The sequence below is a fragment of the Paroedura picta genome, chromosome 5 (assembly GCF_049243985.1).
Source record: "Paroedura picta isolate Pp20150507F chromosome 5, Ppicta_v3.0, whole genome shotgun sequence".
In the NCBI taxonomy this organism is placed as follows: domain Eukaryota; kingdom Metazoa; phylum Chordata; class Lepidosauria; order Squamata; family Gekkonidae; genus Paroedura; species Paroedura picta.
The window spans coordinates 72801685-72817551 of NC_135373.1; the positions used below are offsets into that span (position 1 = coordinate 72801685).

Sequence of the window (15867 nt, forward strand, 5' to 3'; positions counted from 1 at the left end):
CCCAACTTTTGGGTATGTTTACATATGTAGTTGCATTTTTAGTTGTGTTATTTATCCAACTTTCAGTTTGTATTTTTCTGCATTCATTTTATTAAAATTTGTTCAGCTATAGAATGCAGTCAATTGGATATATATTAAATACTGAAGTAAAATTCAGGGAAGTGTAATGTCAACAGATAAGACTGGTTTCACTTGGGTCTTTTACTAATCAGAAACACCATCTTGCAGGTCACATACACAACTGGATTACAGCTGGCAGTGATACTATAATGTCATTAATCCTTAAAAAGTGGCACTCTTGTCTTGAGACAGGACCAGATGCAAAAGTTCCCCCCCTCCCCCGTAAGTACCCTACTCACATTCCTTTCCCACCCAAACAGGCTTCCTCATAGCTCACTTCCCAAACTCAGGCTATGCTGACACCAGCCCTGTTCAAAAGGGGCACACAGGAGACTAACATACTTTAGTGTATTTAAATCTGAAAGATACTACTGGGACCTTAACTGTAAATCCCTTTAATTGTAAATGCCTTCACAGGTATTTGTTATCAACACAACTCTTGCATGAACTCATTCAATGTTCTGAACAAAAGCAGTTTTCAGAGAAAGACTTTTATTATTCAAGATTTAACATAACATCAACCTTTAAATATTTTTGTATGTTACTGCATTTCAAGGGCTCTTAAACCAGAGCTTTAGAGTCCCTGCACAGTATAAAGTCACTGTACAATTAAAAATGTTTCGTGATCTATCTAAATAGCAGCTTAGTCCAGAGACATATTTCCTCCGCAGAACAGCTTTCCCAATAAGTTTCACCTATATGATGAAGAGTGCTAAAAATGGTAAGTTAAATCAAAGCAGTTCAAGCACCATGTGACAAGCAACACTGCAAGAACGCCAACTTCATGAGCTACTCTTACTAACCTTGAAGCTTCCCTCCCCCTTATGTTCCCCTGCCTGAACTTTGTTCAACCCACAGCACATATCCAGCTAAACAAGAATCTACATCATAACAATTTTCTCTGCATGTGCAAGACACTTAAGATACAAAGGTTTAAAAGGCTTATTTCATGTTAAACATAGCGATAATTAAACTTAAGAATCAGACTGAACAGAAGTTAAGTCAGATCTTGAAGCACTAGTCTAGAACACTTCGCCAACATCTGTTCTTTTATCACGGCATTTGCTTCTGGCCTTGGTCCTTGCTTTGAATGCTGCAGAGTTGTAAAGGTGCTGTGAAGAGAAAAAGTAAATTATGTAAGTATGTTAAGTTAATGCTAGCATTTTATTTAACTTCTGGTTCACTCCCCAAAGATGGAAGTACAAACTTCTCCATGATTTGTACTCACAGGTGGCTGAAGGTAATTTACGATATAAAATGAACCAAAAAGGGGGATAATATACAAATACAAACCTCCAACTTTCTCATAGACAAAAGAAACATCTGACAAAAAACATTATTTTCCCTTGACACTAAAGTTGGATGATGTTGATGCAAGCTATAGGCATGACTTTCAATGTGTTGTCCCTCATAAGGCCTTGCACTTATTTATATATTCAGCATTAGGGAATGAGTAGAAATTATTACAAGTACATTTACTTAGATTCTTAACTCTTGGGCAACTTTGCATGAAAAAACCTTGCAAGTTTACAAGTGCTGTCTCCCTGTCCCCATCCCCCCATCGCTAGTTCCATACACCCACAACGTACTGCCTGATATGAAGGCAAGAAAGAGGAAAGAACAAATACTGAGTTCACTTGTCTAACCCTGTGTTGAGCAGTGCTAGGCAGTTAGCTAACTTGGCTTGTGCCAGGTATGTGGCAAACTGTAAGGGAGAAATAATATCTGATAGGAAAGGCAGGTAACTTAGCTTACCCTTTCAAAACGTGGTATCTTCATGGTTTTAAGAGTTGCCTCATCAAGCATTAGTGGTGGCCCAAGTTCAAAGACATTCCGAAGCAGCTCATTAGACTGCATAACACAAAAAATAATTAGCTGTCAAAATATTACATCAACTGTATTCAGTGGCAGCTAGATTAAAGCGGGTAGCCGTGTTGGTCTGAAGCAGCACAACAAAACAAAATCAGAGTCCAGTGGCATCTTTAAGACCAGCAAAGATTTATTCAAGGCGTGAGCTTTTGAGTACAAGCACTCTTCCTAGTAAGCCTAATACCTCACAACTTCAGTAGGTTAAAAGCCCATGTTTTTCCTGCTAAGACCAGAAGAAGGGAATATCACAAGTCACTTCCAACTCAAACTCTACCGTAGCCCTAGTTTAAAAACAGATCAGTATGGAGTCAATCATTCAAAGTAAGGAACAGCAGAGGACACAATGTACATTTTTATTTCATGTACAGAGCTCATTAATTATCCCAAAACAGATATTGAAAAAACAAGTTTAAGTTAGTTATGAAAGAACGAGAAGCATAAGACAATATCAAATCATTTTAATTGGCTATTTACCTGCAAGTGATACTGCATCCCTGTTCCTAGTATTTCCTTGAAAGTATCATAGGTTTGTTTTTTAACCCAGCAATCAATGTACATGCGCTCAGGTCCAAATCTGACTGTCTCTGTAGGGAAATCGTGGTCCTGCAAATACAAACAAAGTATTGTTTCAGAAACCAGCTACGATGTTTTATGTAATACCAAATGATGTTTCATGTAAACCACCCTGAGCCATATGGGAGTGCGGTATAAAAATCTAAGAAAGCTAAGAAATAAAAAACACACCAACAGAGAAGCCACACTCTGGATAAAATTTCTGCTGGTTCATCTTTCTCATTGCAACCCATCAGATCTAAATGGCAGGCCACTACCTGTGAACAGGACTCCATTTGCAGCTTGTTGGATCCAATCTATCAAATTGGGCTAATCTGTGCCAAAAGAGAAGTCTTGTGCACAGTTAGCAAAGGTGCCAAAACAGTATTTACCTCCACAACAGCATCCAGTTTCATCTATACAACATCCCTGTGTGGTAGGCCTCAAATATGCAGAGTTACTTGGCTGCCTCTTCCCTCCAGCAGCAAGGCCAGCCAGAACAGTATTTTAACTGAGAAGGGGCTTTTCTGTCTTCCCTGTCATCCAACGGTTTGGCAGAAGGAGAAAGCTTTCCCTCCCCCAAAAGGAAAGCACAAATACGCCCCCCCCCCAGACTCCTCTGCGTTGCTCTTGTAAACACCTCCCTAGTCTCAGTCAGGGGCTGTTAGAAGCTCCTTCACAGCAGGCCTGAAGGGTGGGGGGAGGGAACACACTCACCAGCCACCTGCCAGCTCTGCGAGGTGGCATGAGGACTTCCTGGCCTAATGGGGAAAGGTGGCCACACACACCAGGATACTTACTGTGTCCCTGTCAGCGAGCTTGCCAGATTGCCTCTGACCAGGCTGGGGGGTAGGCTGTGTCGCTTCCCTACTGGTCCAAAGTCTGAGGGCAGGTCCAGTCAGATCTTTGGACCAAGCGGATGATGTGCTTTGCCCACCTAGGCCTTAGCTTTTAATATTATACAATGAAGCTGTTCCAGATGGGACAAAACCAGAATTTGAATTGTGCCTAGAAATTCACTGACAACTAATAAAGTCTATGTAAAAGTGGTGGTGTATGATTCAACCTCTTTCTACTAATAATCCCAACTCCATCAAACTTAGAAACCAAGCACTAGACCTCAAGTATTGAAAGAAGCACATTAAAATATTTTCAGTTATAAAGATTATGCCTGCAGAAACAAACAATTGTACAATAAGAAAGTTCTGCAGCATATATCCAATTGCTTGGTTCCAAAGCCAGAAGAGCATTTCCATACGTTTATTCCTCATACTACACATCCCCACTTGGTCCCTCATGTTTTTCTTGAGGGTTTGCTGAATCTACAGGAACATTTCAACAGGTTTCTAAGAGATCATTAGCCTTCTGATTGCATTGTTTGCATAAAGCAAAGCAGGTCCTGAGTCTGTTCCCAAGTGAAACTGACCAAATATTCAATATCAGTTCTAGAGGCATCCCCACACAAAAGCTTCTACTAATAATATGAGGAAAGCACAGCTAGAATCTAGTACAAGTTCACCATCTGTGTTCCCCAAGCAGGCAAATGAGCAGCAACTCTCAAACTAAGTTAGTCTTCTTAATTATACTGGTATTTTGAAATATGAAGTCCATTTTATCCAGCACACACTTCATTGGTATTTACCTCCACAGCTCGCAAGACATCTCTGAAGACAGATCGCTGTTTTCTTTTGTCTACTTTGGCACGGTGCTTGTTCCCATCTGTAGCCAGAGCCCTCAATTTCTGTGTTAGAGGTTCCATATCCTCATAAAAGAAATCCTATCCCAAGGAAAAAAGTTATGTATAATGTTATTTTACAAGTGGGCACAAGCTTCAGAAAACCAGAACTCTTGAAACAGTTCATTACTTAGCCTACTTCAAATTTCATTTATTTTAAAATGATTACTCTGCACTGTACTATAATTCCGTAGACCACACTAAACCTGTAGCTTTCTCAAGTCAAAGTAAACAGATCATTTGAGTTTTCAGTATAATTACTCATTTGAGCCTTCCATTTAAGAGGACACTGTATTTTGAAATCAATTTGCTCACAGAGCAGAACCTCTTTTAGAAAAGTAGTCTTGCTGTTGCTTTTCTTGGCATAGGCTACTGACACTTTGTATAGGATGCAGCTATCTGTTAACTTAAAAAATTAAAAAAATATAAATAAATATAAATAAACTGCTCTATTATGAAAGCATCCTGGATTTGGCAGTTTTAGTAAAACAGGCCCTTGCCCTATAAATGACTTATGAAATAAGTCCTCTTAAAAATTCAGGCAGCCCTGAGCTTTAGTTTTCTTCCCCTTTTCTAATTCCACACACTCTCCTCTCACTCTCCTAGAGCCATGATAGTCTGCCCAATTTATTTATCACACGAGCATGGGTAATGCAGAGTAAGTTGCTCTTCTGATTAGATCAAAGAGTTATTCACAAGAGCTTTATGTAGGCTTGGAGAGTGAGTAGGGTGAAGAATAATTTGTCACTCAAACAAGGACAGTCTAAGAGTTGATGCAGAGGCCAGATATCATTAATTTCAGTCACAACTGGTTCACAAGCCAAATTTCAGCACAAACTTGGCCCAGTTCATAGTCCTGAACCAAATTCTGGGAGAAGATGCCTTCCATGAATATTTACCAGACATTTGTCTAATTCAGCGATTTGGGCCATTTAAATCTAAAAGCTGAGTGGGGGGGGGTCTATCCACTAGCTATTAGATTTAAATGGCTGCAGAGCTTTTTAATACATCCATTTTGTTCTCACCCTGCTGTTAGAAAGAAATGGCTGAAAGCTATTTCACCAGTCAGTTTAGATGCATTTGGAGCAACAAAACCAACCAGTGAAATGGCTGACAGCCATTTAAACTTAATAGTTGAACAGATCGGGTTTGACTATTAGGTTTAAATGATTGTGATCCATTAACATCTGTTTGACTCCCCTCCCCACTTTGAAACTCAGTCATTTAACCCTTCCTAACCAACACCCACCCTCCTTTCCCAGCTGTGGCAAACAGCGGTTGAAAGAAATAGGGTCCAGACTGGTTGGTTGAAGGAAATTCTGGCTTAATTCTGGGGCCACCCTGAACTGGGATTTTTAGGTTTGTTCCCATCCCTGTCCTCTATACCCAGAAATCCCAACCAGGGGTACAGGGATCTGGGGGTCCACACGAGTTCCAGAAGAGGTCTGCGGCTTTCCCCTCATGCCTTAATTGACTCAGCCACAAGTTAGGGAACTGGCTGCTTCCATTGCTCCCCCCCCCCTCCTGAGCATAAATTCTCCTGTGGTTTCTGTGCCCGGGAGGGGGCAGAACCTACATGCTTACTCCCGCCTAAGACTGCCTCCTTTCTCCCCCCCACCCAGTCCTCCTCAAGACAGAATCTTAATGCAGGTGGTAATGTCACTTCTGGTGACATGGAACTTAAGGGGGCGTGGCAGGGAGACGTAGCATGCTGACATCACTTCCGGGGCTCCTCAACGCCTGAAAAATTTTTTCAGGGTCTCCTCCACAGTCAAAAGGTTGAAGAAGGCTGCTCCAGACCCAGTTTTGTGTTGATTTATTCATCAGAATGCAATGACTGCCTCAAACTATATTAAAGCACACTGCAAATCCAAACACTACCAATTAATCTGCCTTTGATACAATTCTTTAAACCTACCCCATCTGATTCTCTTGCTAGTTCAAAGAGAAGGGCCAGTGCTTCCCCAGCAGCAATCCTCATGTTTACATCATCACAAGACAACAGAAGAGGAAATTTATTCAAATGCCTAGAGGAAAAAATCAGCTTATTACTCATCTTTAAGATAGGAGTTATCTGACACACATGCACAAAAGCCACTCAATGCACTCCTAAGAAGGGTCACATCCTTCTGAACTTATGGACTTGTAATGAGCTTAGAAGTTATAACTCTGCTTAGGGATGCTCTCTGCTTAAAGGACCTTTCCCAAGATGGGTTCCAAATGAACACAATACACACATTTCAAGCTTTTTCTTCACTTCATTCATTGGGCAGATGGTCAACAGAAGGGTCCATGCCAACAGAGCGCTGATATGAAGAATTGTGTTCTGTGTGCTGGAAATTCCATCTGAATTTCTTTCTTTCTGATAGGATTTGGTGAAGATGTTTTCCAGGCATTCCATAGTTGAATACAATTCCTGGTTTTAAAGAACAGGCCAAGAAAGTTGCTGAACTGGATGCTTTAATTCTCCATAAAATAACAAAATGTACCTTTAAAAGTTTCCTTACTGTAATATCATCAGTGGCAATAAAGCAACACACTCCTAAGCAGGTAGCACACTAGACAAAAGAAAGAAGACTTTAGTAAGGTTCTATTTTAGGCATTCACCTGACATTTTGAATCCACTAATAAGTGATTAGCATGTAGACTACAACCCTAACCTAACGTATGTTTAGTCATCTAACATTTAAAGCACCCTTATTTTTAGGTCTACTGTACTTTGTTTGACATATGTACTTTTATTCAAGCTACTAAAAAGGAAAAAAGGAACATACATAAAGCTGAGGCAGCCAGACAAAACTAGTATCAACAAATAATTTGCCTTTATATTGGCCAGTCCTGGATAAAAACAGAATTTAAGGATGTTGTTGCATTCAGCTTCAAAGCATTCACCGCTTGCTAACTAACCCTAGCTCCTAGTCATAGGATTATTTGTTGTGGTAATTATACTGAAAACGTTTTCAAATTAAAAGAAATTACCCCCTGTCAGCCACCAATAGCTGCAAAACTATGATAAAGTGCAGACACTGCTTGTTCACTATTTCAAGACTAAATGTCGTATTATTATTATAATTTATTAAAGTATGGTATATTCTTTGATGGGAGACAGGAGGAGTCTGTGACTAATATCATAGGGCCATGACTCTACACAGGATTTTCCCCTCCTGCGAAGCTTTAATTTCCAGCCCTAACCAATACACTTTGGTTCCCAGCAGGAAATTAAGAGAGATAGAAAATGGATTTGAGTGAAAGGACACCCAAGCAAAACTAAAAGGCACAAGATAGTTTTAACAAAGTTTATTTTAAAAGATCATACAACTTGTTTTGTTAGTTTAAAAGGTAACTCTTTCTGCATTTCTTCCCTGTCAACTCCTATCTCTATCAGTATAGCCCCCATTTACATTGGTTGCTTTGCCACTAGGGCACACTTCTTAGCTCAGCCTGCCACAGAACCAACCCCACATTTAAACAGTGGAAGATTTCAGCACTTAAACATCAAAAATGTGAACTTAGAACCAAAGCTATTAACTATTTGAACCTGCATGTGGTTTCTGCCAACGGTCCTAGTTTCTACTTACAGCTTGTCTTGCTTGTACACTTGCTGCTCCATCACAAAGGATTTTCTTCAGTACAGGAGCAAGGGTCTTAAAGATCTCTTCACTTTCAATTCCTGAGCCCAGCTGCACACAGAGTAGACAAGCCAATCCTGCTGCTGCCCGCTGCTCGTCACTCTTGCCTAAACAAAAAATGGCTTGCTTAAGAATTAAGCCTGAAAGCAATTAACCTCCAAGAAGAGAAAGTCACTACTTTAGGGAATGCAAGCCCAAAAAGGAGCCCAAAAGCATGAACCGTGCTGCTGCCAAGAGGCAATGGGTGATGAAAATAAATGATATAATCTAAGGAAATGTATAGTATGCTTCTGTGAGCTTACATATTCTATTTTTTTCTTGCAAACAACTTCTGTATTAAATCATAAAACAATACAAACAAAGGCATTTCAGTAGATAATTCTTACATGTTTGAAGGCACAACTTAGACATTTGAAAACACAGTTGCACAATGAAGACTAATCAACATCCGATGCAGGAAAGCAGGGAAGAGGAAGAAAGAGCAGAGAACAGCACTGAGTTGCTTGTTTTATGGAAGGCTTTTGGTTATTACCTTTCTTTATGCAGCGCTCTATGCTATCTGTTAGTGTCATTCTCCTTTCCAGGATGAACTCATACAGTATTTTAGATGTCAAGGCATTTTTTAGACTTTCCAGAGCTGACTGCCTGGTCTTTGCACTATTGGGGACACAAAAAAGGCCCATGAGAAAATGTCACTAGAAAATGCAATACTTTCTTTTTAGAGTTTATTTTCCACTGCCCTCCATACACCCACACACCCTCTTCCAAAGGTTTGGGGCAGAATAAATACACGGTGTGCAGTGTATTTAAGGCTGATACTGCAAAGTTAACATTTATGAAGTCCTAATTCCGGCATAAAATCTAGTCCTCACGTTGACGAAGGGTGCTTGAGTCATGGACCAAATCTCTCTGTCTCATTATTATTTAATAGATTTCTAGCCCACCATACCCGAAAAGGCTCGTGGTGGGTTACACACAAATCCATACAAGACCATGATATAGTGACGGAGGAAATCACAACCAACCTCACCCCCACAACCATCACCCCCAAGAATGGATGAGGGATTGATCTCAGTCCGCCACAAGTAACCCAAGAGGGGGGGGGGGAATCTAGATCTTTCTCAGCTCGCTGGCCTCAACTACAGGCCTGGCGGAAGAGTTTTGTCTTGCAGGCCCTGCAGAATGCTGAAAGCTCCCACAGGGCCTGTAGCTCTTACAGGGGCCAGGATCAAAAAGGCCCTGGCCCTGGTCGAAGCCAGACGTCCTTCCCGGGGGCCGAGTATGGCCAGCAAATTCGCAGCCGCAGAGTGTAAAACCCTGCAGGGGGCATAGGGCGAAAGGCAGTCCCTCAAGTATGTGGGTCCCAGACCACACAGGGACTTAAAGGTTAATACTAAAACCTTGAACCTGATCCGGGCAGCAACAGGTAAGCAGACAGAAGCTGCCTCAGCACTGGCTGGATATGGGCCCTCCAAGATGCGCCTGTGAGGACCCTAGCAGCCGCATTTTGCACCAACTGTAACTTCCAGATCAAGTCCAAGGGCTAGCCCTCGTAGAACATGTTACAGAAATCTATTCTGGAGGTGACCATCGCATGGATCACTGTGGCCAGATGTTCAAGGGACAGGTAGGGCCTGGCAAAGATGGAAAAATGCCTGGCTAGCAATCTTCCTGACCCGGGCCTCCAACGATAGTGAGGCATCTGAGGTCACTCCCAAATTTCTGGCCTGGGACGCGATTGACCAGTCATGTCCCTGCCAAGGTAGGAAGGCACTGTTCCTGGCCTGCCCCTACACCCCAGCCACAGGAGGGGTTAGAGGAGTTGAGTCTTGGAGTGGTTGAGTTTCAGTCGACTCTGCTCGAGCCACCCAGTCACGGCTTCCAACCATCTGGCAAATTGTTCCGGGGGAGAGTCCGGGTGGCTGTCCATCAGGAGATATACCTTGGCTATTCCCCAAAGAAAACAGCTTCTTGTTTTAAACATTCACCCCACTTCCCCATCCATTCATAAATTGAGGAATCTAATTCCACAAATAAAGGAAAAAAATAGCAGTAAATGAAATCATAACTACAAGGCTCATTTGTCCCCACATTTGTCTATCTACTAACATTTACATTTAGGTTGTATCAATTTACAAGGTTTACAGCCTTGCTCACATACATCCCTGCCCCAAATTAGGCTGGCCCTGGCATACTTCACAGCTATAAAGTTCTAATGACCCATGAGGAGGCAGCACCCCTAGTTTTAAACACTGCTTACTGAATTCTCATACCTCTTGTCCAAAGTTAGATCGATGAGTCCCTTCAGTTTGTATTCAAGTTCTTCTTGTGTGGCTTCTTCATCAATTTCAGGCACTATACAAGATAAAAATCCTAGTGTTGAGATGTTTACTACCAGAAATTCACCATGCAACCTACAGAAGCAGCTGTGGTATCACCACAGGAACAGAATGACCATTTGTTTTCTCAGTTTTTGAGTTTTTCTCTGAATGCTTGAGTTAGGCAATGCTACAACCCTAGGGTGTTTTGAACAAACCGTAACATAGGGCTTCTGCACTAATACAGCATCCATTGGTACTTCACAACTATTCATTCCATTTTTTAAAATCCCCCGACATGACAAAAAAAGGATATGATCTCTGATATAACAATGTAAAGAACTCTGGTCTACTTCAATTATGAATTTATTGATGAGGCTTTTTTGGGGGAGGGGGAACAATGGCAGTATTAGTCACCCATTTCCAGATCAGGGTACACATCCAAAGTCACCTAAGGGCCTCTTGTATTTTAATTCCATCCAAGAAAGTATCCTTCTTCTTATGTTAAAGTTCAGAGACATCCTTATCCATTGGTGTTCCTCTATATATTTCTGAAACAGCCTAGGGGGTGGGATGTGTCCGGCTGTCCAAGTTGGAATAGGGCCAATCAGGGTGCAGCCATCTTTGCCCTGATTGGCCCTGCCCCTGCGAACTCCTGCCCTCTGTCCCTGAGAGCAAAGAGAGCCTCTTTGCTCTGACGCCTCAGTGCCTGGAGCCAGCAGCAGGTAAGGGGAAAGGCCCTAGGAAAGGCTCGGGTGGAGGGCCTTTTAACGAGGGCCTCTTGGCATGCTAAGCTGGCCCTGTTGATTGCTCATTAAGGACTGCTAAGGAACTGACTAAAAAGGTAAAGGTATCCTCTGTGCAAGCACTGGGTCATGTCTGACCCTTGGGGTGACGCCCTCTAGCGTTTTCATGGCAGACTCAATACGGGGCGGTTTGCCAGTGCCTTCCCCAGTCATTACCGTTTGCCCCCCAGCAAGCTGGGTACTCATTTTACCGACCTTGGAAGGATGGAAGGCTGAGTCAACCTCAAGCCGGCTGCTGGGATTGAACTCCCAGCCTCATGGGCAGAGCTTTCACACTGCATGCCTGCTGCCTTACCACTCTGCGCCACAAGAGGGTCTAAGGAGCTGACTAGCTGCCTGCTAATGAGCTCTGTCTCGGCCTTGCTAACGAGCTGCCCAGCTCCCGCCCGACCCACTTGATCAAGTTGCAAGCTGTGGCCCAAAGCCACTTTAAGCTGCCTGGCCAGGGGCCGGGGAAGGGGACCCTTTCGAGGCCTGTTCTTAGGAACGGGCTTTGAAGCTAGATTTTTCATAACTCATTTTCTAAAAAATCATTTAAGCCCATTTTCTTATTTTTCGTTGATGGCAAAACCTTCTGTGTAGCTTCGTCTTTCAACTTGTACTCTTTTCTGCTCCAGTCTCACTCCCAAGTCTCTGCAGTCCTGTTATCTACTGCTTCTCAAGCAACTCTTCTCTTAACAGTGTTTCTGTAGCTACAGTTCTGCCTACAGCCCCATCTGTCCATTATGCCCTTTCTCTACACACCAAATATTACCAGGGTCTTTTCTATGACACCCCATTTTGTCTAGCTTCTTTTCTTTCCTCAAACAATTCAAAAAGGATACACATAGAGTCAAGACTAAATGTAAAATACAAAAAAGGTGTATGGAATGGTTTGTACAAGAATATAATGAACTTAATTAATCTAAATAATCTTGTAATTCACATCTAGTTTGTAGATAATTTTAATTTCTCAATGTACAGTATACAACATACGCTGGTTATGAACTTGTTTCATTTCACTAGATTCCACTAGACCTGTTTTATCCAGCATTTTCAATTTCAATACAACATACAGGTCTTCCATAATGACCGTACACAGACTTCAAAGCCCTATCTCGATTATCAGGGGAAAGGGCCTGCCCAGATACAGCATACTATAATGTAGCATACAATTTTGTATAATATATTGTTGTTATACAGTATACTGTTTTGGTATTAACACTGCATTCTATACAATACCTAGCTTTGTTTCTGTTACAGATTTTTAAAATAAGGTACAACATACCATCCTCTGTGAAGCTAGCTGGATCGCTGAAGCCACTGCAGTGACTCATAGTGTCAACTGATGTATCTTCATCACTAAAAGGCTGCATATTTCTGTGCTGGGCACCTAAGATGGGAAAAATGTATAGAGACATGAAAGACTGGGAAATACAGTCAGTTGTCTAACATGGAGTCTCATACAGTGCTGTATTGATTTGTTTTGACATCATAAAACTAGAACAGTACTGCAGGTACAATTAATGTCAGCAGGCTCCATGTTTTTCAGCAAGACACAAATACACTCTAGCGTGATTTAGCAAAAGACTACCTTTCAAGCTATACTATTAATAAGGATATTTATTATTATTGTAACTTAGCAGTATTATAACATGGTATGAAGAATGAGAAACATCTCACTGAGAAAGGATGAATGCAGCACCATCATGAAACAGAAAGCTTCCAGATTACTCCAGATTACCAGCACTTCCTTCTGTTCCCCAACTTTTCAGGACTGCCACTAGTCCAACAGACAATATTACCAGGGTAGAAAGGTGTTTCTTTTTAAAATCACAAATCAAATCAAATAGTCTGCTTACAGCCAGAGGGCAAGGGAGAAAACAGTTTGTTTCTTTCAAGACCCCTTGTTTCTGATGTCACATGCATCCTCCAATTCACTTCTATCCATTTAATGATCTTGGTGCGTGTAAAGCCGTTTTAAACCTTCCACAGTGCATATAAGACTAAACCAAACATTTGTTTTACCATATTAGGAAAATACAACACAAAGTTAGGTAACAGAAAGACAGAAAACACATTATGTCCTGGAAAAAGATGCCTGGAATTAGCTTTCCAGTTCCATTCTGAATGACTGCAACACATACCCATGGATTAGAACTTGCAATGAATAAGCTCTGTACTGTCACATGCAGACTTGTACTATTCATAGCAACAGCCAGGTATTAATACTCCACTGAGATTTTCAAAGCGTCTAATAGCTAGTAGCTACTCTTTCCTACATAACACCTTGCTGCTTTTGTCTATGTGACAGTATCTTTCAACAGTCTTATGACAATTTTCATTCTGATCAACAAGAAAACGAAGTAGAACAGTTGTTCCTATAGATAATGTATAATGTTCCACTTAAGTTATATAATATTCAGTGGAAACCGCCTAGAGCTGCAAAGAAACGGGTGGTATAGAAATCTAAATAAAATAATTTAATTATGACTCTTCAGTTGTCAGCTATCTCCTACAGTATTTTAGAAGACTGACAGTTTAAGATTACATCAACAAAAGATATACTGTAACGGTTAGCACAGGCTTCAAGTGGCTGTATCTACAAGCAATATCTTATGTTTGTAAGGTGTAGGTTTCCACTCCAAATGCAAAGATGAGCCTTCAGTTTCACAAGTAATGGTGAAGCTCTAAGACAGAGATTTGGCTCAAGTTGGCAACTCTAACTTTCCTTATAGAAACTATTTCAACCTATTTAAATTTTTCAGCCTTCACTGCCTACTAGAAACTGATTTGCTGTTTCTAAAGTAGGAGCCTAAATGTTGCCTGGTGTCTGTGATTGTAGTTTGCAGTTACTTTTGAAATGAACGTTTTCATTTTGGTTGTAGTTCTCCAATCCCCATTACAGAATCGTGGATTTTCCAGTGCACATGAAGTATATAGCACATAACACAATTATATGATAGTTCTTATGCACAATGTTCCATGTTTCCAAGAACTGCATGCCTTTGTCAGACCATTCCAGTTGTTTAAAAGGATTGCTGTCACTACTAGTACTAGTTTTTCTGAACCTACTAAAGCAGAACCATCCTTATGCACTCATTCTCAGTGATTTGCAGAAACTTACAAAACAACCACGATTAATGCCCCACAAAATGACCCACACATAACCTTCTACTGACCCTCTCTAAGGGCTTGCACCAATCTAACGGTATAATATTGTCATAAGATTTACAATGACACCCTAAAGAATTATCCTCCAACACTGCATCTTACAGATGCAACGACACTTCATACTTGAAGAGCACCACGAAGGGTTAAAACTGTTCTACCTCCGTTACTTTGCCGCTACTTTCCAGCCCGCCCAGGATATGTCAGGCTAAGAACTATCGCTATGCCGCAGGTTCATGAACCTGAGGTCACACGGAGGGGGGGGGGGGTTCATGACGTGAAAGAAATCCGAACCGGGGCTTCCCGATTCACGGCCCGGCCCTCCACGCTACACCACCCACTTCCGGTGCTCTTGGAGTTCGGCAGCCAGCTACGCTGGGACAAAAGGCCCCGCGACCTATTGCGGAAGTGACGTCTTAACTTTGACCGGGCGGAGCCCGTCCTCTGTTTTTTTAGGCAGTCGCCGAAACCGCCGACTTCGGAGTCGGACCTCACGTAACCCCAAAAGCACCCCCACCCCCGCCCCCGCCCCCGCCGCCCCTTCCCTCTCTGGGCCGCCTGGAGCCCGCGAACACTTTCACCCCTCCCTGGGAGAGAAAACTATCCTTCCCAGAACGCCGCGCGCCGGCGGGGCACGCGCACTGGCTCTCACCTGATGCTCCGCGCGGGTTCCCTCCCCGCCGCCTCGACTTGGGCATGGCTGCGGCCCCTCCCGACGACGACTCCGCGCGGGTTCTCCTGGCGCCCCGGCACCGGGTTCTCGGCCTCCGGCCTGGCTCGCCTCTCTCTCTCTGTCGCTCCCTCTCTTTGTCTTCCGAGCGGCAGCGGCGATCAACCGATGGAGGAGCAGGAGCGTTTTTTACTATAAAAGCGTCTTTGTGAGGCCGGCTTCCCAGACCGAGGCAGCGGATATGATTGAGGGAAACAAGCGATAGGTAAAGCTGTAGCAGCGGCAGAAAACCCCGTGGATGCCCGTGAACGTAATCGATGCATCTTTCTCCTCTCAGACACCAGGAACTAAAGGCGCACGGGTGCTGCCGACGCGAGTTTTATACCCAGCCGGCGGAGGCAGAGGCGGGGAAGGTGACGTTGAGAGGCGTGGCTTCCAAATAGCCAATGTCGTTCCGCGTTTTGTCGCGGCGGAGGCGCACGGCCGTTCCGTTGAGGGTGAAGCTTGTCGTTTTTGCTCAGCTTTTTGTTCGCTTCACCAGGGCGAGGCCGCGCCTGCATCAGCGTCGCCGCCCCTCCCTTCCAGACGGGAGGACTGTAGCTGGCTGCGGCGCTTGTTGGGAAGAGTAGTCCGTGGCCTTCCGGGAGCCATTCTGGGAGACAAGGACTTCACGTCGGCTGCGTGGCCTCGGCCGGGTCTTGTCCTTACACGACCTGCTGACAGCTGAACGCGCCAGCCAGGGAAAGACAGAGGCGGCGGTGGCAGCCCTCAAGGCTCGTGGTGGGGGCGAAGGAGAATGCCTGCCGTTGTGTCAGCGCCTCCTCTTGAAAAGATACTTCAGATAGGGAGCTGTCCCAATACATAACAGCAAGTACAGTGGCGCATTAACCAAATTTATGCTGGTTAGCCTTTCATAAATCAGTTCACTTCGTTGGAGCCACTTAAAAAAAAGTATACGTGGCCTGTCCAGAGACTTCCTTGTGGTAGTTTGCACAGTAAAAACAGTGATAAATTCAGC

The 15867-nt window shown here is 43.1% G+C and overlaps 1 protein-coding gene across 1 annotated transcript; it reads right to left on the minus strand.

Moving 5' to 3' along the window:
- Positions 1–595: 595 nt before the first annotated feature.
- IFRD1 (interferon related developmental regulator 1) lies at positions 596–15214 on the minus strand. Its single transcript, XM_077338503.1, has 12 exons — positions 14832–15214; positions 12297–12401; positions 10179–10260; positions 8438–8562; positions 7855–8012; positions 6784–6834; positions 6514–6692; positions 6195–6303; positions 4184–4318; positions 2464–2592; positions 1876–1971; positions 596–1232 (listed from the first exon to the last, which is right to left on the minus strand). Exons 1-12 carry the CDS (start codon positions 14875–14877, stop codon positions 1143–1145), a joined length of 1305 nt encoding a protein of 434 aa, XP_077194618.1. The 5' UTR covers positions 14878–15214; the 3' UTR covers positions 596–1142.
- Positions 15215–15867: the final 653 nt, after the last annotated feature.